We start from the raw sequence: 23,794 nt of genomic DNA, 5'->3' as shown, positions 1-23,794 counted from the left end.
CGGAACAACAGGCCTCCAGACCTGGCGCCATACAATTGTTAGCGGCACATGATTTTCTAATGGATCATTTAGGCTCTTCTGCTAATTATAATTTGCGCTAAGAAAAAAAGTTTTGAGACTTAACAATCCGAGTGTTAATCAAGCACGGAGCCAGACGTTGTAAATATTCTAGCCCAAACCTAGGACATATGGGTTTGATATGATGCAGATAGGGATTTCCACACAAAATGTTTGGCCATTATTTGAGCGCAAAATAGCTTTTGGAGATTTATGTAAAACCTTGTCTAGTGATGCCATCACTCCGGCCCTGCTCCCATCCATCCTCCCTGACGCATATTGTTACAGTTGGGCCGCCCGGACCAGCAATCGGTACTAGCATCTCTGACTTCCCATGCGCCACCACTACCAGCTACACCAAAGAAAAGCTAGCTATTCAATGACGCAGGTGGCCTATTACATACTTGAGGAGTGAGTTTCACCGATTCACACCGGCTACATAGGCCTTTATGAATGTAATATGGCTATCCCTGCAATCTCGACCAATGTCAGCAGTCAACAAAGCATGGTTAGTGTCTGTATTAAATTGATGAATTACTGTGTAGGAAAAACAGCACCCTGAAAATACAAATGTATAGCAGGTTGGTGAGGAATCAGCATCAGGGGTTCAGGTGAGAAGTTGAATCGTCCATTTTGGTAAGGGGAAGTTTAGACAATATTACTAGTGGTGTCAAACGAGTAAAATATTTAATCGCGATTAATCGCATTAATGTCATAGTTAACTCGCGATTAATCGCAATTAATCACACATTTTTATCTATTCTAAATGTCCCTTAATTTATTTTTGTCCATAATTTTTTCTCATTTTAATGCTCTTATAAACATGGAAAAGTGGATCGGATTGCTTGGTGCCAAAAAATGTTTTAATTGAAAACAACATTGCAATCACCTGGCTTTGACGAGGGGGTGGAGAATTTGCATCAGCTGTGTGCTTGACCATCAAGTGGTATTTCAGACTGGACGTGCTGCAATGATAGCTCAGTTCACAACGACAATACCAGATCACTTTCAGACATCCCAAGTCTACCGGACGTCCGGGAGTCTCCCTCATTACAATAGCGGGAGAGGGGAGGGGGGGAGGCCATTTGGCAACTTTTTAAAAGTAAACTTTCCATTCAGAATCTTATTGGCATCCATTTTGGCATCTCGTGCTCGCCATCCACTTCCAAACGTAGCCTACTACTCTGGATAAGAGCGTCTGCTAAATGACTAAATGTACTCCTTAAGGCCAAAATATGCTTCTGCGTCTCCGTTTACGGATGGGTGGACGCACGGATACGCACGGATACGGACGGATAGACTACGTTTATGGTTCTCCGTAGGCTGTGGGTGCTGAAAACAATTCACCGCCAGAAGAGTAGGTGGCGCAACGTTTTTTTGTTTAGACGTCGTTGAGTGTTTATTTACCTATGTTACCGAGAAGTTGGAGCAAATTTACAAATTAGCCGTTTCATCAATAAAAGACGCACATTTTAATTCAGATGCTGATTTACATGTACCGTTTTACAATATGAATTGTAAAAACTTTACAAGCAATGGCGGTCAAAGGATTCTATTCGTCCTGCTATCACGGCAACCCCGCCCCTGATGCAAGCGGTACTTAATACTGACCAATCACAGCCAAGGGGTCTCCGTAGCTCTCCGTAGTTAGCCGGCTCGCAAGCTCAAACAAGTGTGTGCGGCGTGCCTGTTATTTTGTTTCCGGTCTAGCTAGATCCGGTGTGGTGTTGTAGTTTTTCTAACGTCAGTAGTTGTTGCAACAGCATGTGAAAAACTACAAAGTTTGCTAGGCCAAAAAAAACGTTAATCTCGCGATAAAGAAATTGACGCTGTTAAAATGGGTTTGCTTTAACGCCGTTATTAACACGTTTAACTGACAGCACTAAATATTACCCATGAATGTTATCTTTCACACTTACACTTTTAGGTAGTAAAAAGGTGCTATAAATTGGGATGCCCAAATATAATTCATTATTTTATTGCTCAGAAGTCCAGTACAGATGACGTTGGCCTAGTACAGCTCCATAAAACATGAACCAATAACCATATGTTTTTTTTAATTGGGGGGGGGGGGGGGGGGGTTGGGGGGGTGGCAGGGCAGTGTCCCTACCAAAGCTGGACCCAACCAACTTTATTTGGGCGGGGAGAACTCCCTCACATTGTACATCCAGAGAGGCTCTGGTACAACCCATGCAGAGGCTGCGATGTCAGAATGCGGAACGTGTGTAGTCCATTTTAATAGGCTACTACTGACTGTGTTTTCTTCTTTCTGAGTTGTATGTTAGAAATGTCGCATTCATTTATTTGTGGCTGTCGCGAACCACCAGTGGTCCGCGGACCACAATTTGAGAACGAATGGTGTAGACCATCAGATACTTTTTTACCTAGCGCAAGGCTGAGAGTTTACAATAGTGTGGCATTTACTCCCCTATGATCCAGCTGCTGAGGTCTGCCCCCTTGTAAAGACTCCTTTTATCTAGTAAAAATGCCTAACTTGAATTCTGTCAGGGAGGATCTGTCTCAAATGGGTCGATTTTTTTCTTTCTGTTGCAACAATGCCAAGCAGAAAATTGGGACTGTGTCTGGAATAGCCACTATTGTTTGGGGTTAGAAGGCTTGTGGCCATCTGTGCTGCCTAATAAAATATAAAGAAAATGGTTTTCTAATGCTCTTAAGGATTGTTTTGCTGATACAGATTCTACCAAACATGTCAAGAGTGATCCTCCATTGAATGTGATTGTTGGTCCTATAGACTATGCTTAATCTGAATCCTGGAAAACCTGGGTTACATGAAGAGTAGGGGCAGATGGTTTTAACGGTAGACAAATATACATGTATGAATTTGCCCTGTGGTACAGATATTGGCTGGGTTTCCCAGATTCGTTAAGAAGCTCTTAAAGCTAAGAGCTTCTTAAGAACGTTCTAAGAGCGAGCACTCTTAGAACGTTCTTAAGAAGCTCTTAGCTTTAAGAGGTTCTTAACGAATCTGGGAAACCCGGCCATTGACTATACCGTGCTGACCATGGTAGAGCCTTCAGGAAAGAAGATTTGCCACAGCCCCATTCTCACCAGGCACGGCATAAAAGTACCATACTTTAACTCAACTTTAACGCAAACATTGCAATAAATCTACGCAAGCAACCTTCCGCATCGTCATAAGGATTGCAAAAATGGAAGAGAGGGGTGTCTAATCACCCAGCTTTAAATTCAGACGCTTACAGAAATGTAAACGTCACAAAAAGCAGCATGAAATAGTGTCGCCATTTAAATAAAAAATACCAAAAGGGTTAGAATTGTGAAATGTTTAATGTCAGCCTACATAATCAAGTATTCAGCCATGTGATCATTTATTATACCTAGCCATCTACAAATATTGTTTTCTGTTGATCCCATAAAAGTACTGTTGAAAGCTACATATTACCTCTCATTCGGTGGTAGATCAACTTCCGTTTCTGATAGGAATTTGGATCATTTTACTGACTAGGTTCTTAGAATCTTGTTCAGTGAAATGAAAAAATATTTTTTTGCATAATTTTGACATTTTTGTATACCAAACAATTATCTTGAGAACCGCACACTCCGCAAAGTTCATATTTTGCAAAGGTCCTTTTTAAAATCCAAGAGAGTGCAGTGCCGCAATTGCCGTTGTTTGGATAAGCATTTTAACATTTCCCCAAAATAATTTGCTGACAGTTTCACGACAGATCTTTTTCAGCCATGTTCAGTTCGCACCATACGTTTCACTAGCACGTGCACTAAGAGGCTGTATAAGAAGCCGTATGATAACTTCAGTGAATTTTGTTTAGTTAATGAACTAATGCAATCAGGAAAGGCATTCACAATAAAATTCAAGTTCGTAGTAAGGAAAATATGGAAATTCAGTTACATTAGAAGCAAATTTGCTTATACAACTAATATGGCCAGATTAGTGCTGACTGCTGGCATAACATTGATTCAGCTGCTTTCATAGGGGTTTCTTTATGGATGAAATGCTGGCTAGCTAACAGAACGACTATATGAAGTGAATATACTTATATATAGTATAGATCTGTTAATTTTGTTCAATAAATTAATGTGTCCACTGATGTCAAAAATACCTGCACATTGCAAATCTGCTGCATCCCGGGAATGGGCACTATTCCTACCACTTTATCCTCCTTGGTTGTTTTCTTGAGCCATGGATATAGCAATACACAAATGGCATAAAACAGGAACAATGTTCGTATGAACACATAATGCGTGATCATTGTCAGCCGGCAATAGAATGTTGATAATGTTGGGCTACACATTTATAGACCAACTGCAGTCTAACCCTCAACGAGTGTGACATCCTTTATAATAAATACAATTTTGCTGAATTATTGAAGGGATAGACAACAATCGTTGAAATAGTAACCATTGACCCCCTATTCATGCAACAAGTAGCCTAGGGAAAACCGGCTCCACCGTGATGCAAATCAAATAACACCATGCATGACATACCCAACTGGAAGCTTAGCAAGTGGTAAACAAAACTAAATTTATGAGTATTTAGTTATTTAGTGATGCTAAACATGTGGTTTTATATATTGAGTGACTTCTTCAACACTTTAACTTTTGAAATATGCAAGAAAAGGGAAACTGTAAAAAAAAAAAAAATACCAACAATGGCCCCTTTTCATCAGATTGTGTCACGTGTCCTTGTAATACAGTTTCCATACCAGTGCTTTACCCCTTCAGATGCATTTATATAGAAATGTTGAGAAAAACAAATATAGCGGTACCGTCTGTGCTTTAAACTATACTGTGATATACATTTTAGGCCATACCGCCCAGCCCTAATGAACACATTAACTAAAGGGCATAGTGATGTGTGTGACAGACTCACTCTACAGTGTTCCTGTCCAGTGAACCTGTGACGTTGAGCCCATAAAGGCGCTGCATGGCAGCGATAGCAGACTGCATGGCCTGGGACGAGCGCAAAACCGACATTCGGGGATCTGTGGGAGGAAGGTAGCCATACCTCTGGAGCCATGTCTGCAGAGACGAGGGAGAAGAGAAAAAAAGATTAGAGGTACAAAAACTTTTACAGTGTTCAGAAAGGTTTTCTTTTTTTTTTTTCTTTATTTGGAGACACATTTGTATATGCAGTTTACAATCATCTTGATGCAAAATTAACGCTGCTCCATCCCTTCTTTTTTTTTTATACATAGAGACAATAAAAGGAACAAAAAGAACAGGGGGTGGTTTCAGTTTCAAAGATGTGGAATGAAATAAGAAGTACTGCAGGGGTTGTATTTGAAAGCTAAAAAGAAAAACATGACACATAAGAGAGAAAATAAATAAAACACAAAGACAACAGATCAGACAAAAGAAGGTCGTTTCTGTGCAATATATCTCTTCCACTTTTCCCATACTTTTTCGAATTTGCTCTGCTGGAGCTTCACGGAGGACGTTATTCTTTCCATTACAAATATGTCGTGGATAATATCATACCAATTTTCTAAAGATGGGATGTCTGGTTTTAGCCATTTACTTGTAATTGCTTTCCTGGCAGCTATACTAAGAATTCCAAAGAGGTATTTTGTTCGATAATTTGTAGAGATTGAGTGAAGTAAACCAAAAAGTAGTTAGTCCCAATTAAAATTAATTTTAGTCTCAAATACAGATTCTAGCTCTGTATGGATCTTCTGCCAGAAAGTGAAGATTTTAGGACATTCCCAAAACAAGTGGTAGTGATTGCCTTCCACAGAGCCACATTGCCTCCAGCAGCTGGAACAGCCTGAGTGATGAGATGACTGGATAGGAGTAATGAAGAATCTACTTAGGCTCTTCCAGCCAAACATTCTCCATGAGACTGAGCCTGATATTTTCCATTGAAATTCACAATATTGTAGCCAAACTTCCTCTGGGATACCTCTCTTAGTTTCCCTTTCCCATTTCTGTTTAATATAGGTGGTACTTGCCTGTTTGATATCCTGAAGGCCCTTATATAATCTTGAGATTACTTTAAACCCAGAGTCTGACCTGTACGCACTGATAAAAACTTTCATTAAAGAGTTTTCAAAGGCATTTTGACTAACTAACAGGGAGCTATTGATGTGATGACGCGCCTGTAGAAATCTAAAAAAATCACAATTGTTCAACCCATGTAGTCTTTTTAACGTTTGAAAGTCGCTCATTGTTCCCTTATTAAAGAAGGTGCAGTATGAGGAGAGACCCTGTTTAGCCCAGCCCTTATAATTTGCGTCCAATTTGCTTGGTAAAAAGTCGAGGTCATGAGCGCGCCATTTCAGGATTTTCATTTCTTCTTGCAAATCACACCTAGTGATAGTGTTTAACCATGTTTTCAATGAGAGATTGATGCACTTATTATCTGTTTCCATTAAATTTATAACTAATCTTTTATCCCCTAGCCTTGCCTGGATTGGAACCTCTCCGGATATGTTCTCTTCAATTTCTTTCCATTTTGCCCGGTAATCTGAGTTGCACCAACAATACACGCTTCTCAGCTGGGCCGATGTATAATAGTCCTTCAGGCAGGGGAGTGCAAGTCCTCCCTTATTTTTGGCTAGTTGGATAGTACGAAATTTTATTCTTGGTTTTCTCCCATGCCAAATATACCGTGAAATTAATTTATCCCATTCATTAAATTGTTTGTCTGTTATTTCAATTGGGAGAGTCTGGAATAAATACAACATCCTAGGTAATACATTCATTTTTACTGATTCAATTCGTGATTCAAAGTTCAATATAGGTAATAAATTCCATCTTTTTATATCCTCTTTTATTTTCTGATTCAAGGGGTTGAAATTTAAATTATACAATTTTGTTAGTTCTTTTGGAATGACTACTCCTAAATATTTGATGTGGTTTAAATCCCATTTGAGTTGGATATTAGAGTTTATAATTCGGCTAGGCTTGTAATTAAAACTCAGTATCTGGGTTTTGGCAATATTCAAGTTGTAACCTGACACAGAACTGAAAATATCTAGGAATGATAGGAGTTTCAAAAGTGATTTCTCTGGGTGGGACATATATATTAAAACATCATCCGCGAAAAGCGAGAGTTTATGTTCCAGTCCTAGCATATTGATGCCGGTAATATTTTCATCTTGGATGACCCCCAGACTCAAAGCTTCAATGTAAATTGCAAATAGTAATGGGCTAATCGGACAACCCTGTCTAGTTCCTCTCTTAAGGTTGAAAACATTTGATAAGGCTCCATTTATTTTAATTCTTGCTGTTGGGCTGTTATATAAGGCTTGAATAGTTCTAATAAATGTCTGATGAAAACCAAATTTCTCTAGTGTTTTATATAAAAAATTCCAATTGACTCTATCGAAAGCTTTTTCCGCATCAAGGCTCATAAGTACTGCAGGGATTTTATTTTCTGATATATAATCGACTACATGTAGCGTTCTACGTATATTATCTTGTGTCTGTCTTTGTTGAATAAAACCTGTCTGGTCTAGACTTATAATTTGGGGGAGAATTTGTTCAAGTCTTTTTGCCAAGATGTGGGTAAAAATCTTGTAATCTTGGTTAAGTACAATTATTGGCCTATAGCTTCCACAATCAAGTTTATCTTTCCCCTCCTTTGGTATCAAGGAGATCACTGCTTCACTCCATGATGGGGGGGTCGCACCTGTCTGGAGAACACAGTTAAATGTATTCTTCAGAATTGGAGTCATCAGGTCCCTCATTTCCTTATACCACTCAGAGGGGAAGCCGTCTGGGCCTGCCGCCTTATTAGGTTTTAAATGTGAAATTGCCTTTTCTATTTCCTTATCTGTGATTAAGCTTATTAATTGGTCATTTTGTTCATCTCTTACTTTAGATAGTTTTATCAAATCAAAAAAAATTCTCAATCTCTAATTCTTCTACTAAAGGCTGTGCATATAGGTTCTTATAAAAAGCTTCAAATGATTGTTGCATATCTTTTAGTTTGTGATGTATGGAGTTTGTTGTAGGGTCCCTAATTTTATGGATTGTGTTTCCTGCCTGTTGTTTTTTTTAGTTTGTAGGCCAGTAGTCTAGCAGACTTTCCTCCTGCTTCGTAGTATCTTTGTCTTAAAAAGATCAAATTTTTCTTAATGTCATTTGAGAGGATTTCATTCAATTCGTTTTTTTTCTTGTTTATTTCAATTTTTATTCTTTGATTAAGTGTTTTCTTATGTGTATCTTCTAACTTTTTAAGTTCCATTTCTAACTTCTCCAAATTTTCTTTTCTTTTCTTTTTTAGATTTGAGCTGTAGCCAATTATCTTCCCTCTGAGGACAGCCTTACAAGCATCCCAAAGGATCAAGGGAGATACTTCTCCGTTGTCATTATCATTAAGATAATCTTTTATATCTTTCCTAATTTGTGGCTTCATTTGGTTCAACACTCCTGTGTTTAGCCTCCAGATTGTGTTTTTCTTTTCAAGATCTAATATTAAGTCCATGGAGATCGGAGCGTGATCTGATAAATCCATAGTCTCGATATTACAATTTTGAACCCTACAAAAATCTCTTTGAAACATGAAAAAGTAATCTAGCCTTGAGTAAACTGAATGTGGATGTGAGAAAAAGGTGTAGTCCCTTTTAGTTGGGTTTAAGTCTCTCCATACATCTGAAAGTCCCAGCTCCCCCATCATTATTCTAATATTTTGGGGTATTTTCCCCCCACCTTGGTGAAGAGGTTTTAATGTATCCATTGTTGAGTTTAGTCTGATATTAAAATCTCCCCCACAAATTAGGGTTCCCTGAGCCTCCAAAGTGATCAATTCAAAGATTTGTTTATAAAATGTCCATTCAGATCCCGGAGGAGCATATACATTCAGAAAAGTGACCAAAACTCCCTGCAAGTTACCCCGAATAAATACAAATCTCCCTTCTCTGTCTTTTTTTTCATAAGTGCATTCGAAGTCTAAATTATTTGAGAGTAGTATTGATACTCCTCTCCTTGAGCCCTTGCTATATGAGGATGAGTGCTGATTGAACTTCCACCTCTGAAGTTTTTGGTGCTCCTGTTCTGTTAAATGGGTCTCCTGCAGGAGAGCTACTTCTACTCCCTCTCTTTTTAGTTTTGCCATGACCTTACTTCTCTTGACAGGGTTTCCCAGACCATTGACATTGTATGTAAGTACTTTAATTGACCTTGTCATTAAACGTTTTTCCAAATATTTTAGGTCCCTGCAGTTCTATCTTTAAAAGAAAACTTACACCCCTGGTGCTATACCAAACTGTAGCACGAACTATAACATTAACCAGTAACATGGTAACAGGAACAACAAAAAAAAACATCTAAGAATAACAAAGTTGACTTCCAATTTTGAGGCTACATTTTTGGCCTGTGTCTGTTGGGGTGAGAATATAGAGGGAAAATCTCTTCCTACTGACGAAAGAGGGCCCTCTTCAGCTCTAAAGCTGGTGCTTAGGTCCATGTCGAACACGAGGTAGCGCCCCGACCTCATGTATCACCCATATGCCCTATGCATTAATCACATGTTAACGTAGAAGTCACGTTAAAGAAGGAGAGGAAACATAAAGAGTATAAAAGTAGTTATCAATTCTCTCTATTTTACCGGTTAAATTACCAAGTTATTTTAGCATGGCCAAACCTTATTTAGGCTAGTACTTATCAAGTGTCCCGGTGTCGGAAAGCATGGAGCCGCTCCTTGAAGTTTGGCTTGAGACGTGAAGACTCTCTGTTGTCCTGCTTTCTGCTGGGTCTCCAAGTCAGCCGGTTGATCTGGTCCAGAAGGGAGGTTGGGTTTTTCAGAACTGTCACTGGTATCCCTCTCTCCACCATGTCCGCGGTTGCCTCCTCAGCTGAGTTGTAGATCACTGTGCCGTCTTCGAAAAATACTCTCAATCGGGCCGGGAAAGGGCTTTGAAATCGTATGTTTCTTTCCTTAAGTGCCACTTTCGTTTCCGCATATTGCCCCGTCTCCGCTGCAGCTCCGGCGCGTAGTCGTTGTCCAAGTGTATCTTCTTTTCTTTGAAATCAAAACCTCTTTTCTGCCAGGCTTTTTTGAGTACGTCTTCTTTCACTCTGTAGCTGGAGAACTTCACCATTAGCGATCTTGGCGGGGCCTCCGGTGGGGGTTTGGGACCGAGCGCCCGGTGCGCTCTTTCGATGTTTAAAGCTGTGGAGGGGTGGAGCTCCAGACCTCTCATCAGCATCTCTTCCACAAAAGCGATCACCGATGTAGTTCCGTCTTCAGCTCCCTCTTTTACTCCGTATATTCTGACATTATCCCGACGCGAACGCCCCTCCAAATCAGTCAGTTTAGCCTCCGTTTGCTCCTGTAGTTTTACCAACCCAGATACCACCTCTTCCCAAGACTGAATCCGAGACTCTGCCGCATTGATCCGCTCTTCTGCTTCTTCCATTCTTTGGTGTATTTTATTTATGTCCTCCTTTATACCGATGAGTTGTTGGTTTGAGTCTTTCCTGAAGTCTCGTAGTTCTTTCAGGATTAAGCCCAAGTTAGCGTCGCCGCTCGGTGCTAATTCTTCCCGCGTCATGTCGTCCTCCATGTTGCTGCTAGCTAGCGACAGTTGGTCGGCCTCTTCGTCGATTTTTGCACTACTTATGTGACTTTTTTTTCCTCTGGGCATTTTCTTCCGTCCGTTAATTCTTCTACAGCTTTAACGCTTTGCAAAATAAGTAAATTCGAGCCTGCTGTTCTATGCTTCCATCACGTAACACGCCAGACCGGAAGTCCCGTTCAGAGAGGTTTTCAACCACTCATGGTATATTGTACATCAACAGAGTTCTCTCTTATGGCGTGAAAACCAGTGCCAGGAGAGGAAGCTCTGTAAAAAAAAATTGTGTACTTGCAAAAAAAGATGTGTCTGTAGAAGGAGGCAGGAACACCGCTCCCAAAACCATCTAAGCCAATCAAATATAGCAATTTCTGTGTCCAGTGTCATTGGACATTTTCATCTGTCTATCACACAAAGAACACCAGAAAACTACAATGCTGATGATTTAAATCGCAAGTCATTTGGTAATTAGTTAAAATATATATGGGTATGTATCTTTAATGCAACATTTAAACATTATTCGGTTAATACACTCTTAATAGTATAAATTAATGGATAAGGATCTTAATGAGTGGAATCGTTTGTAATCGTATGTAAATATGTATATGGATATTTAATTAGACAACCAGTCATTAACACAATTGAGCACTACATGAACACCACCTTATGCCTATATCCATGAGAATCAACTAATTTACATGATTTGACAACACTCACATTGTCCACCTAATGCTAGGTTTAATGGCTGGTTGTCTAATTAAATATCCGTATACATATACGGACTAAAAACTAGAAAAAGTTTTGGAATTGTTTTGGACCAAGCGTGTCAACAGAGGACAATGGACAGCAATGGTCAGAAAAGCCGCGCAGTTGAATGGTATGTGGTTTAAGGACTCAAAATGTTACAATACTGACGGATCCCCAAACTGTTGGGTATTATTTTGTTAGTAATTGGGTTAAGCTCAATTTAGGACCACTATTGAAGTGGATTTAACAAATGAGCCGCATGAATTGTTTGAAAAGCCACTGCTTAACGCATTAATGACGAGGTATAGCTCCTTGGAGCGTATCTAAAATATATCTGTGCATTATGACTAAAGGGGCAACGGACTATGATTGGAGCCTTCCACTGGAGCCAAACGAAGAGAACACCAGGGAACACATTTTAGAAGAAAATGTTTGTAAAATGCACTTATCCAGAAAAGCTAAGCTCGGGACAGTTAACACGTAGGAAGAATGTAATTCTGGAATTGATGAGGGACAGTATGTAGACGACGAAAAGGACAACATGCACAAATATCATGCTTTGTTGGGAGAATTTATGGAAAGGCAAATTTACTATCGAACACTGTTAAATGCAGGGAATTGCAAAGAGGATAATGACACTTGGTTTAAACCTAAAATGGCCTGCATCAATGAGTTTATTGTTGTTGTATCCAAATGGCTGTCTGATTCCACAAACAGGACTGTTCTCGAAGTCGCTCCTGGAGACTGAAGTCGCTCCTGGAGAGTGTTTTCTGTCTCTGACAGGTCTAATAGGTCAACTGTTTCATCTACTGCTTCTGCCGGCATCCTTACAGAGGCAGTGAAGGATGCTCGAGTCAAGACTAATTGCACTACCGGAAAAACATGCATTGGAGGAGTAGGACGAAAGACTCAATAAGCAAAAGGAGCTGATAAGGAAACAAAAGGGAGCACTGGAACTTGAATCTGAGTTGGATGCGGCCACAGCTTAAATCACTGTGTTACACGGTATGGAAACCCAAACGAAAGCTTTGCGTGAGGATGCAATGAATGAGTACTATGAGGAAATGGTTAAGAAATATGAGACCTATGGAATGGAGACCAGAAAGAGTTTCACACAAAAGGAACAGTGCAAAGGAGCACTGCAGACATACAAACTGCGTCCAAAGGAAGGATCTTGTCTATTATCACTGCATTGCACAGCACCAGGAGAGACACAACACATGAAAAACACCATTCATACATACATTCATGAAGAAAACACCATTCATTTCTTGGCCGTATCAGAGACTGATCTGGATGATACTGTTCTTGACACAGAGATTTCCATTGATGGCTATAATATTTTTAGAAGGAACAGGAATAATCATGGGGTGGCATAGCATTATATATCAGAAATAACTTTCTGGCAACACAGTGTTCTGAGTTGATCTCAGATCATTTAGAATCTCTATGGGTTAAAGTGCATCTTCCTCACCTTAAGCCGGTGTTGGTTGGCTGCTGCTATAGACCTCCTGGGACTGATGTGCAATATCTGAATGGTTTATGTGTCTTAATTGACAGAGTTAGAGATGTGAATGGTGATCTTTTTTTACTTGGGGATATGAACATAGACTGGTTTGCGAATCAATGTCCAATGAAACAAAAGATAGTTTCATTGATTAATGCTTGTAATCTGTCTCAGATGATCTCTCAACCAACCAGAGTCTTTACTGACAGTGCTGGCCATATTTCTGCGACAAATATTCCTGAATGCTGCACTAAACCAGTTTCTTGATCTGTGGGTTTTAGTGACCATAATATGATAGCAATTACCAGGAAAACTACAATTCCTAAATGTAAGGTCAATAGGGGTTGTGCGCAACATTTTTCCGGGTTCTACAAAACAGATGTAACTACTTCCGGCTGGCCGCTATTGAGGTAAACACAGCATAGTAAAGGCCACCTTCTATAGCCGGTGTTTAAAGGAGCTACCCTTAATTACAATTTCCCATGTACACAGTATTGCCAAACGGGCGTCCAGAGCACCGAGTACCCTGTTAGACAAAGTATTTACGTTTTACGCTTCTTCATTTATTCATAATTATGGTATTATGTAGCTTTTGCTAATGGCACCGGACATAGCAATTGTGTTAGCTAACATGACAGTAGGCTAGTTTGCTTAGACTTGTATGCTATCAGTAGTTTAGCCTTTTATTTTTGCTCGCAGACGATTAAAACAGTCAAACGAAGACTGCATTTTAGCAATGGGGTTATAATACCAACAGTATAAATACTACGATGTCCTGTGTGTTTATGCTGGTCAACCGTAAGGTAATCCATCTGACTGTAGGTCTAACGTGTCGACTGTAGGTCAAGCGAATGTAGACTGCTGTTCTGACAGGTGTTTCAGATTTCTAAAACATTGTTAGAATAATAATAAAAGTACTGAATGGATGAATGTCGTATCTTCTTGTCCACCAGTTTCAAACAAAGACAGGTTGATAGGTACTGTCAGTGTCAGAGCAGCTTGTCACAGGTCCATGCAGAATAATAAAAAAAAGCTTGAGAGTAGGCTAATGTTTAGGGATGGGTTTACTAGACCAATTCTTAATTCAGGGGTATCTGAATAGTAGCAAAATTCACTTCAAAAACACATCAATATCAATATTTGTCGAATTGTTTCTTTGTGTGTTCTACACCAATAAGAGCTACGTGATTCAGAACCTGTCGTCATGAACTCCTGTCAGTGTTCGTGCAAAGCTGGCACAAATCACACTGCTGCACTGCTCATTTCAGAGCTCAATATCCAGGTTGTCCCCCTGTTCATTCCTGCACAGAAACTGAACAACAATGGCACAAGCCCAGAACTGCAGTAGGGGTTGAGGCAAATGTACTGTATATGTATGTAAGAGTTAGGCCATGTATGCAGCAATAAAAATAGTAAATTGGTATAAGAAAGCATTGTGATCTAAGGTCAGAAACATTTTGAGGTGCAGCGTAATGTGGTGACTCAGTTTATTTTCCGAGCGGTCTTCTTCTGACAACTGTCTGGTGGTCCCACCGCTCAAAAGCGCCCCGTCCCAACACAAGCTCTTCTCCTGTCTGCCCCCCCAATGGTGGAATCAATTCCCCACCCCCGTCAGAGACACTGACTGTCTCGTCAACGTTCAAGAAAAGGCTCAAGACACACTTGTTCCAGTACTTAGGAATGATTAGTTGGACCTGACATTAGTTTCCTCCAGGATCACAATGACTCTTATTGAGACTTGTTGGTTAGTTGTAACTGACTTAAAGTTATTGTACTCGCTGTGAATTATATTATTGTTGCTTGCTTTTTCTACAGGTACACTCTTGCACTTCTGAGGTTCATGTTGTTTAATTGTAACTTGTCTGACAACATGCTTTTATGGTTCTTCCCTTTGGGACTTATTTGGTTTTTCATAATGTATGCTTCATGTTTTGGCTACCCGCAATGTTTCAAGCTATCTCGTTATGATCGATGACCTATGCACTTTTATAAATCTCTCTCTTGGAAGTTGCTTTGGATAAAAGTGTCTGCTAAATGCGTAAATGTAACTATCCCTCCCACGTCGACCGCTGCAAAGTTCCATAGTCTTTGGGTCTTTTACCAAATGATGGAGTGGAAAGGGGGACGTGAAAGTATGGACCAAAAGACTGGGGGTGGCATGTTTTGGATAGGAGATTGATAATGACCATCAGGTCATTGGCAGTAGGATGATTGAATGAAGATTGGGCCGTTGTATTTGTCATATGAATGGTGTTTCTGCCTGTCTAAATTAGAACATATTCATACCCTTTTACTATGTTAAGTTTTATTGTGGTAGGAGTAAAGGAAAAAAATAGCCTATTTGGGGCATATTTGATTAGTGTATAGCTCATTTGCATATTAACATTCATTTTCAAAGAAACTTGTAATACAAAAAATGTTACTTGTCATGAGTTGTTTCAGTGTGTACAGTTTCATTTTGATAAGAGTAAAGAAAGAAAAAAATCCCCATTGGGGTGTAACGTTGCCTGGCCTTATTGGCGCAACTTACTGGCACACATCTCGGATTCAGGGGCGCAAAAAGTGGGTATGCGCTATATGCAGCGCATAGGGGCGCCAAAGCAATGGTAAAAATTAATAAATTTAAAAATATTAAATCTTTTTTGGGTATTTTCTATTTATAGCTGCTGTTGTGCGTTTCTGCATTTCCTCAATGTTATAAAACATTTTAGAACCGCTAGGTTAGGCGCCCTAACTTAATGCAATAACTCTGGTTTACATCAATCATGCACAGTGTGCAATCATGCAAAGATTTTCTACCAAACTTGGAGACTTGCAAATATTCATGTTAACAGACTGTTTTCAGACTAGCTAGTGTTTGCTAACGTGAGCTTAAGTGGGGTTGCTTACAGATGAAGTCTGATTAGTTCTAATGCCAAATCAAAATAATTTAACATGTTTTGTTATAGGCTAAGCTAATCTTGCCATTGCAAATGAAAAATGCATTTCTGTATCAAAACCCTGCATGTGGGAAATATAACAATTAGCCTATGTCTGACAGTGGGGACGTAGTAAACATATCAGAACGCAAATTTAAACATCCACAAAGCAAATGTTCGAATGCCATCAATGATGATTTATTTGTAATATATAATAAAGTACATGAAAAAAATAGGCTTCAATAATGTGGTTGCCAGGGGTGATGATTAGGTTACCACTTGTCACAATATGGTTGACACAATTTATCTAGCCCTGAATATACCTATGCTATATATACATATATAATTATTTATAATTATAGTAGGCCTACAGTAACTGATATACTTTAAAATAAACCTTTATTATTTAAAAGGGCAATTGACTGCAAAACCGATTTTACCTTGTCATAGTTGAATAACGACAGTTTGGTGGGTAAACTGAACATACCGTGAATATCAAAGTCCATTGACACCTCTTTCCTATTCAAATCTCAAAAAGAAAAAATGTGGCTGTAAAACGCTAAGTTTTCAACAAAGCTACCGGTCCTACGTAGGACCGGTGATCGCCCTTCTTATTGGCTCTGGTCTGTATCTTTGTCACGCCCCAGAATTTACATCCAGATCAGCCCGAGGTAGCATCTATCTCCGATACTAGTTGTTTAGCTGCGCGCTGCTCTGTGTAGGCTACTTATAAGGAATTACAAAGAAGAACGTTTTGAATTATATCAAGGATATTGAAAATGGACCACGGTCGTAAATGCTGTGTTCCAGGCTGTACAGGGAAGGCTAACACTCACAGTCTTCCAAAGGAGCCAAACATTCAACAGGCATGGCTGCTGTTGTCTATGAGAAGATCCCGGCGAAGTTCGACACTCAATCATTCATTTGCTCTGAACATTTCACCCAAGACAGTTTTGACAACCTTGTACAATTTCAAGCAGGATTTGCTAGGAAGCTGAACCTGGAAAGAGGTGCTGTTCTGACCATATGCCCATTGCAACCGCAAGCTATAAGGACAGTATGATGTTGTGCTAACAGTTATTAGCAATGCTAACGTTTCCTGTATATAGCATACCAGGTAGAATACTAAATACGTTTTTCTACACACATCAAATGACTCTAGCTAGAACACCTAGACTGTAGGCATGTAAACAAATTTAGCTTGCAAGAGCAAAGGTTGAATGTGTGATCATTTAGCCTAGTTTATTGGCAATGGGGCTAACGTTGATTAATGTTCCTGACTGTGTTTCATTCAAATAAATAACCTGTGTCATGTAAATCTACAATTCACGATGCATGTTTGTCCAGATCTTTGTCATGTTATTTTTCAGCAAGATATCTAGAGCTAGCTAGCTAACTGAAGCCGAGTAGAATCACGATATTGTTTGGTTGCTAAGCTGTAGCCTAACGTTCTACCCACCTAAGTCAATCCAGTTTGCTTCAACAACAGAAGTGGAAACAAGTAATGTTATCATTTCAAATGATATATAGTCAATCTGTTCAAAACAGTGTTGTGTAGACACAATAGATTTATTTGCACGTTTTTATTTCAAGTCTCCAACTTCGGTGTTTCAGCGAGTGCTGCTGTTGGCCGTGTTGCGTTTTTGCTCCCCAGCTTCACTCGTTGAAAACCAACCAATCAGCGCGCAGCTCATCTAATATTAATCATCTAAATACCATAAAAGGAGAAAAGCTAGTGTTTTTTCCCGGGAACATTTCAGAGGATCTGTCAGTGGGCATAGAACAGCACCCGGGCCATTTTCAACCCAACCAATGTTACATACCCTATTTGGAGACCTTAAGGAACAGTGTGAAATACCCCCCAAAAAACAGTCAATTGCCACTTTAAAGCCTATACATGAGGATGTCCGGCACACTTATTTATTTTTTTGGGGGGTGGGGGGGCGCCAAAATTGTTGCTGCATACCCCTCTGACACTGGGTAGTTGCACCCCTGCTCGGATTGATGAGAATTTAACACATTTACATTTAGCAGACGCTTTTATCCAAAGCGACTTCCGAGAGAGAGCTTTACAAAGTGCATAGGTCACTGATAATAACAACAAGATAGCCCCAAAACATTGCGGGTAGCCAAAACATGAAGCACACATTGTGAACAGCCAAAACAAGTGCCAAAGGGAAGAACCATAAGAGCATGTAGTTAAACAAGTTACAATTAAGCAACATGAATCGCTATAAGTGCAAGTGTACTGTGGAAAAGCAAGTAACAGTAAAATAAAATATTTCACAGCGAGTACAACAATTTAAATCAGTTACCACTAACCAACAAGAGCAACAAGGCTCTAAGCAAGAGCCATTGTGATCCTTGAGGAAACTAGCACTGGGTCCAGCAAACCATTCCTAAGTACTCCCGGAACAAGTGCGTCTTGAGCCATATTTCCTCAAGTAGGATTTCTGAGGACATTTAGTATGTTGTTCTGGACACATAGAAATGATCTAAGCTATGCAAAGGAATATTTTACAATTAGTCTGTTGTAAAACGCTACTTTGCCTGGACTAATAGTAACAAAGTTACTAGCGAGTTATAACAGTTACACAGAAAGAGACACAATATGACAACGAAGTCCAAGTGGACTCAAAGAACGCAGTGTTTGGCAATCAACTGCAACAACTACCAGTAACAGTATTTATTTACAGGTCAATTTTGTCGGTAGCGCAATCTTATACACCTGCTAACTTTAACATGTTTTTGGTCTAGTAGTAGGCTAGTAAACGTAATTCCTTCTAGGAACGGTAGGTCCTAGCCATAGAAACCAGAATAATGATATGGATATGACACTAAATTAAAATGAGCTTCTTAAAATAATTTGCTGAATTCATATATTTCATTTATAACTTAGCACTATTTGTGTAGCTATGTAGCCTACTGTAACGTTGTAATGTGTAGAGCTAGCGTTAGTGCTACCTCTTGGGAAACGGTCTAACGTTAGGCTATTATAACGTTACATGAACTCATCACTTTATTCTTCTCACACTTAGCCTAATGTAGAGAGTAATACAACTTATAAAATCCTTGAACTTCCCAGTCAATATGAGTTATTTGGATCACCTAGCGCTGCAGATGTGTACGGAAGTGAGAAGCGGAAACGATTACATCTGTTTTCCGGTTCGAACGCTGAGCGCTCCACATAACCCCTATATAGTACATAAAAGGATGTTTAAGAAATGAATTCCTGAAAGTTTTTTGCCAGATGTTGGTGATATTGACTGGACTGATGTGTATACTGCTGAGGAGCCAGAGACCTCCTTAAATATTTTTATGGAAAGCTTTATGAAGATTGTTGACAGGCATGCCCCTATGAGAAAGTGTATTGTAAAAGTGAGACCAGCTCCATGGCTGAATGAGCCTCATGAAGGAAAGAGATGAAGCCAAATCTACAGTAGTAAAGTCTGGATTAGTGGAGGACAGATTCAAGTACTGTCAACTGAGAAATCAGGCTACAAAACTGAATAGATCAATGAAAAAAGAATGACATGCAAAGAATAAATGCTGTAAAGCAAGATGGTAAAGAGCTCTGGAAAACCCTTAATAAAAATATAGCTGCAAGCAGCAATGAGGTGGCCAAGCCGGTAAAGCAGGTAAAATGAATGAAAAACATTTTTGACATCTTCAGAACAGGGTTCTGAGTAAATGCAGCTTTGAATTCATCAAAGATTTGCTGAGATACGACCCAACTTCCTGCTTTGCCGCAGATTTTGATTGGCCGTACCGATCAAACCGTTTTGAAAATCATAATTTTGATGGTTTTTGTGAGGATTAGAGATGAGATAAAATTTGAACAATTCCGATTCCTTATCAATTTCTGCTTATCAATGTGATTCCTTATCGATTCTTATTGGGCAGGGGGGGGGGGGGGAAGCACAATCGGGTTTTATTGTAGGAATGCTGCTTCTGCATTCCAAGTATTGTTCTTTGAATCTTTATTCAACTTCTTCTATTTCTTCCGTGACACCCTTCAGTGCCTGCAAATCTTCAGCTATTAAAACTATTCAAATATCAAAAAAATCTGCAGTTTCAGGCTATGACTGCTATGACTTTTCAGCTTTCTACCGCTTATGTTTGAATTAATATAAATATTCATAATATTTTTTACATGGTTTTCCTATTGAGTTTTTTTTTCAAATCCTCTCAATCCTCTTAAACTTCTTAAAATTTCAAATCCTTCTTCTTCCTCAATATTTTAGCTACAGCCACCATTTAAACTTTAAAATGTTGACATGACCCTAAATAATATATTTTTGTATTCAGCTTTTTGATATCTATTAAACATTTTTCAATATCACTGATTATGTTCCATGAATTTTTCAAATCGTTTCTGAAATTTACAGGGGTGTGTATGTGGAGAGCCTAGAGTGCTGACTGAAACGCTTAGAGCTTCGAAATCTGTTTCAAAAAGTATTTCTAGTTTGCCAGCATTGCAACAATTTTCACTCTTCATGCTTCATTTTTGGATCAATAGATAGCTAATTTTGTGTTGCGTAGACAGTTGTCTGTGGAATCCAAACGACTTACGCATTTTGTCAGAGCCCCACGAAAGCAAGACAAAGTCCAACTCTCGCCCCATAGAGACCAATGCAAATCTGGTGACAAATTTGTCAGAGAAACAGAAGGAACACATTTTTGAAACTGCCGGTAGAGTAGTATTTCTGTTTCTACAATTTCAGCTACTAAAATGAATATTCCACTTCTTCTACTACTACAGTTTAACAGTTCAGCTTTCAGCTTCTCCCGCGTTGTATTTCAGCTCTTAGCATTGTTAGATGATGCAGTTCAGCTTCCACACTGCATGTTTTGTTTGACTCACAATTTTCTCATTTCTGTATTTTCAGCAATTTTTTAAAACTAATTTTAGCTTTCAGAATTCCAACACATTTTCTACAGGAAATGCACTTTCTAGTTTACATACATTTTCTTTTATATAATTTTTTATAATGCTGCCCACCGTATACAGTATGTATACATACACATTTACAATTTTCCGTTGCTCTTCTTCTACACTTTTATTACATACGCTAGCTTAGCTATAGCATCTTCAATTTTCAGCCAAGGACAAATCATATAATATGACAGTGTCGAACATCGGCCATTCTGTTAAACAATTAAAATTAAGTTTAATAATGGAATGAAAATCCATATGCTCAGTTTAATAATGGGTTAACACGACAACGCGAACGTTTGCTGATAACACACGCCCTCCGATAATTAACGTGAAGGGATCAATAATGGGAGACGAATGCCGGAGCTAAAATGTATGCTTCAAACGACGGAACAGAAGATAACTTGATCAACTATACACAATAAAGGCAAATTGCTTTACACAGTGACAAGTGGTTGTGATCACTTTTGATCAGAAAGAGTTTAGCTCTACCTTTGATAGTTAGAGACGAAGCGCAAATGTTATGTCGTCAAATTAGGGTCAAAAATTATTTGCAGGAGCAGAAAACGATTAGTAGGAGCAGAAAACGATTAGTAGGAGCAGAAAACGATTAACAGGAGCAGAAAACAATTATCTTGCTAATCTGCTAATCTTGTTCTGCTCCTGCTAACCATTTTCTGCCCCTGCTAATCTTTTGCATTGTCAAAATCGGGTCAAAAAGGTGTCCTATCAGCACGTTGTTTGTTGAGTAGCTAATCAGAATGCTGATCACCGACCACAGCAGATATGGACACACAAAGGTTGACTAAACGCTTCGAGATCTTCCTCACACTAACAAAGTTTGTAAGATTGTCAAAAATCATTCTCAATGTTACCCACAGTCAAAGATGCAGCCTAATTTCATAATCTAAATTTGCTTTCAAGAATGTACTGAGTATAAACATTAAATTGTACACACAAACCTGTAAAACTGTGCATTTCATGTTGGAAAACTAATGTATTGATGGCTAACGCGCTAACAGGGTACCTAGAGGTCTCCCCAAAGAAGCGTAATGAAATTCATTATGTAAAAAATATCCTAGAACACCAACAGGTAAAGATTTCCATGTGATGCTGTGTTGTGAGCCTAATGTTTTGTACAATAGTATCTGAGTTGGTAGACACACTGTCACTGTCAGGGCGCAGTGTTACTTGTCCATGAAGTACACACTTTTTGCAGATTACTGTACCTGTTCAGGATGGAAAGAATTCATAACCTTCACATTGCTCTTGTGCTCAGAGTGTGTGTTTGTGTGAGTAATACGTTTCTCCTCTTACATACTGGTTATGCAGCATGGATATTGCAAACAATTTCACATAATACTAACCTTAATCTATCAAGTAAGAGTTGCCCATTAAATGTACAGCCTAGACTGCAATGTTTAAAATGAGACTAGTGATTAATATACCACCATCTTAAAAGGATTAGTATCGTGTAGTATATAGTATAGTGATTAGTACTGTTATTTCAGTGATTGACCAAATGTTTTTGTCTACTGTTGTTCAAGTCTTTTATTGTCAGATGCACAGAACAACACAGGGTCAGACTGGGCACTGAAATTCTTAGGACAAGGCAACCTTGCATAACATAACATGAGTACTCAGAATGTAGATTACACCTATGATAAGCCAAAATATAAAATAAAGCTTATATACAAAATAATATACAAAACGGTATACTAGACCTCTAATATACATACAATATAAATCTAATACACAACCTAAGCTAACCCAAGACAAGTGTTACCTACAATTAGTGCAAAATTGCTGATGCAAACAGTAGCTGACAGAGCAACAAGTGACTGAAAGTGACAGTGTGAAAAGTGACTAGTGAGAAGTACTGACAGTGTATCAATGTCCATATCACTGTTCATTCAAAAGCCAGATGGCCCTTGTTATAAGTGATCAGTGTAGGGGGTGGCACAATTCAGCAAAAAAAAAAAGACGCTAATCCTTGATTGTCTGAAAGTGGGTTAGTTTCAAGTGTATATATCTGCAATGCTATGGTATTATCAAGCCACATGGAACAAAGACCATGAAATCTACCTCAGGTGAGGTTATCAGAGTCATTTCACTTGAACAAATGAACTCCAAATAGTCCAGATCCATGGGCTGTCGTTGAGAGGCCTGCTCCAATCTCGACTGCAGTCGGTTGAGAAGATGACTTCCCACCTGACAAAGTTGTAAAGAAAATACATACCATAATTATACTATGAACAATTTCTGTATAATAGCCTAGCCTACATCCTCCGCAAATTATAAACTCTTAAAAGCTCTCTGTATGCATTGCCACCACCAGTGTTTCGCTACATTTACAGTAAAATTAAGGGGTGCAAACTCATCAGGAATAAAAAAGGAGACGGGGGTCCGGGACATGACCAAACATCTATTTAAGTTTGAAGGTTTATTTTGAATAAATAATACATTTTTAATAACTTGAGATGAAAATGAACAAAAATAAAGGCTTTGCAGCATAAATGGATACGTCTTCAACAGTTTAACATTATTTTGACGCTCCTAGTTCATGTTGTTGAGAAGCTATTGACTTTTGAAACGTGTAATTTGTTGATAGTCCCTAAACATAAGCGTTGTTTAGGCAGACGAAAGCATTGGCTAAGCGGCCGGTCGTAGCGGTACTAACACCGGTTAAAATAACACAATACTGGGCGTCCGAATATCTGTTGAATATCAAACTTCAAACCAACTTTACCGAGGTCATTCACCAGCATAAAATAAAATCATCTCTGTCCATGACTGCACCTTCAGCTTGCTCTGGGTAGCCTATATGTGCCCCACACAGGTATAGCAGAACTGCCTGCAATATAGAGGGTTTTCACGGACGTCACATTCTGGGCAGTAACCCGGATGCGCGGCCATCTTGGAGGCACTTGATGTAAACAACTCAACGGAGTACAACGAAAATAACGTAAATTCTTCACTCTTTGGTACAACTGTAGCCATGTCTAAATGACCGAAAGGGTCACCAAATCGTGTCCAAGATAATAACATGTAGGCTTATCTTATCTTATGAAACTAACTCAGATAGTGTACAGTGTACATAGCAATCTGGGGGTCT

The 23,794-nt window shown here is 39.1% G+C and overlaps 1 protein-coding gene across 3 annotated transcripts in view; it reads right to left on the bottom strand.

Annotated features, from left to right (window-relative positions):
• mmp16a (matrix metallopeptidase 16a (membrane-inserted)) overlaps positions 1-23,794 on the bottom strand; it is a 203,394-nt gene that overhangs the window by 158,763 nt on the left and 20,837 nt on the right. The window contains exons 2-3 of one of the 3 annotated variants that reach the window (XM_084702673.1): positions 22,765-22,890; positions 4,925-5,073 (exon numbers count right to left, since the gene is read on the bottom strand). In XM_084702673.1, coding sequence (XP_084558799.1) covers positions 4,925-5,073; positions 22,765-22,890 — 275 coding nt within the window. Of the gene's footprint in view, positions 1-4,924; positions 5,074-9,640; positions 10,698-22,764; positions 22,891-23,794 lie in introns of those variants that run through there. The other 2 variants (XM_084702675.1, XM_084702674.1) reach the window with 2 other exon arrangements.

This window comes from Hypomesus nipponensis, chromosome 8, assembly GCF_054491055.1.
Source record: "Hypomesus nipponensis isolate SF chromosome 8, ASM5449105v1, whole genome shotgun sequence".
NCBI classification, from domain to species: Eukaryota; Metazoa; Chordata; class Actinopteri; order Osmeriformes; family Osmeridae; genus Hypomesus; species Hypomesus nipponensis.
Note: the sequence above shows the minus strand (reverse complement) of the source record. Positions and strands in the feature narration are given on the sequence as shown.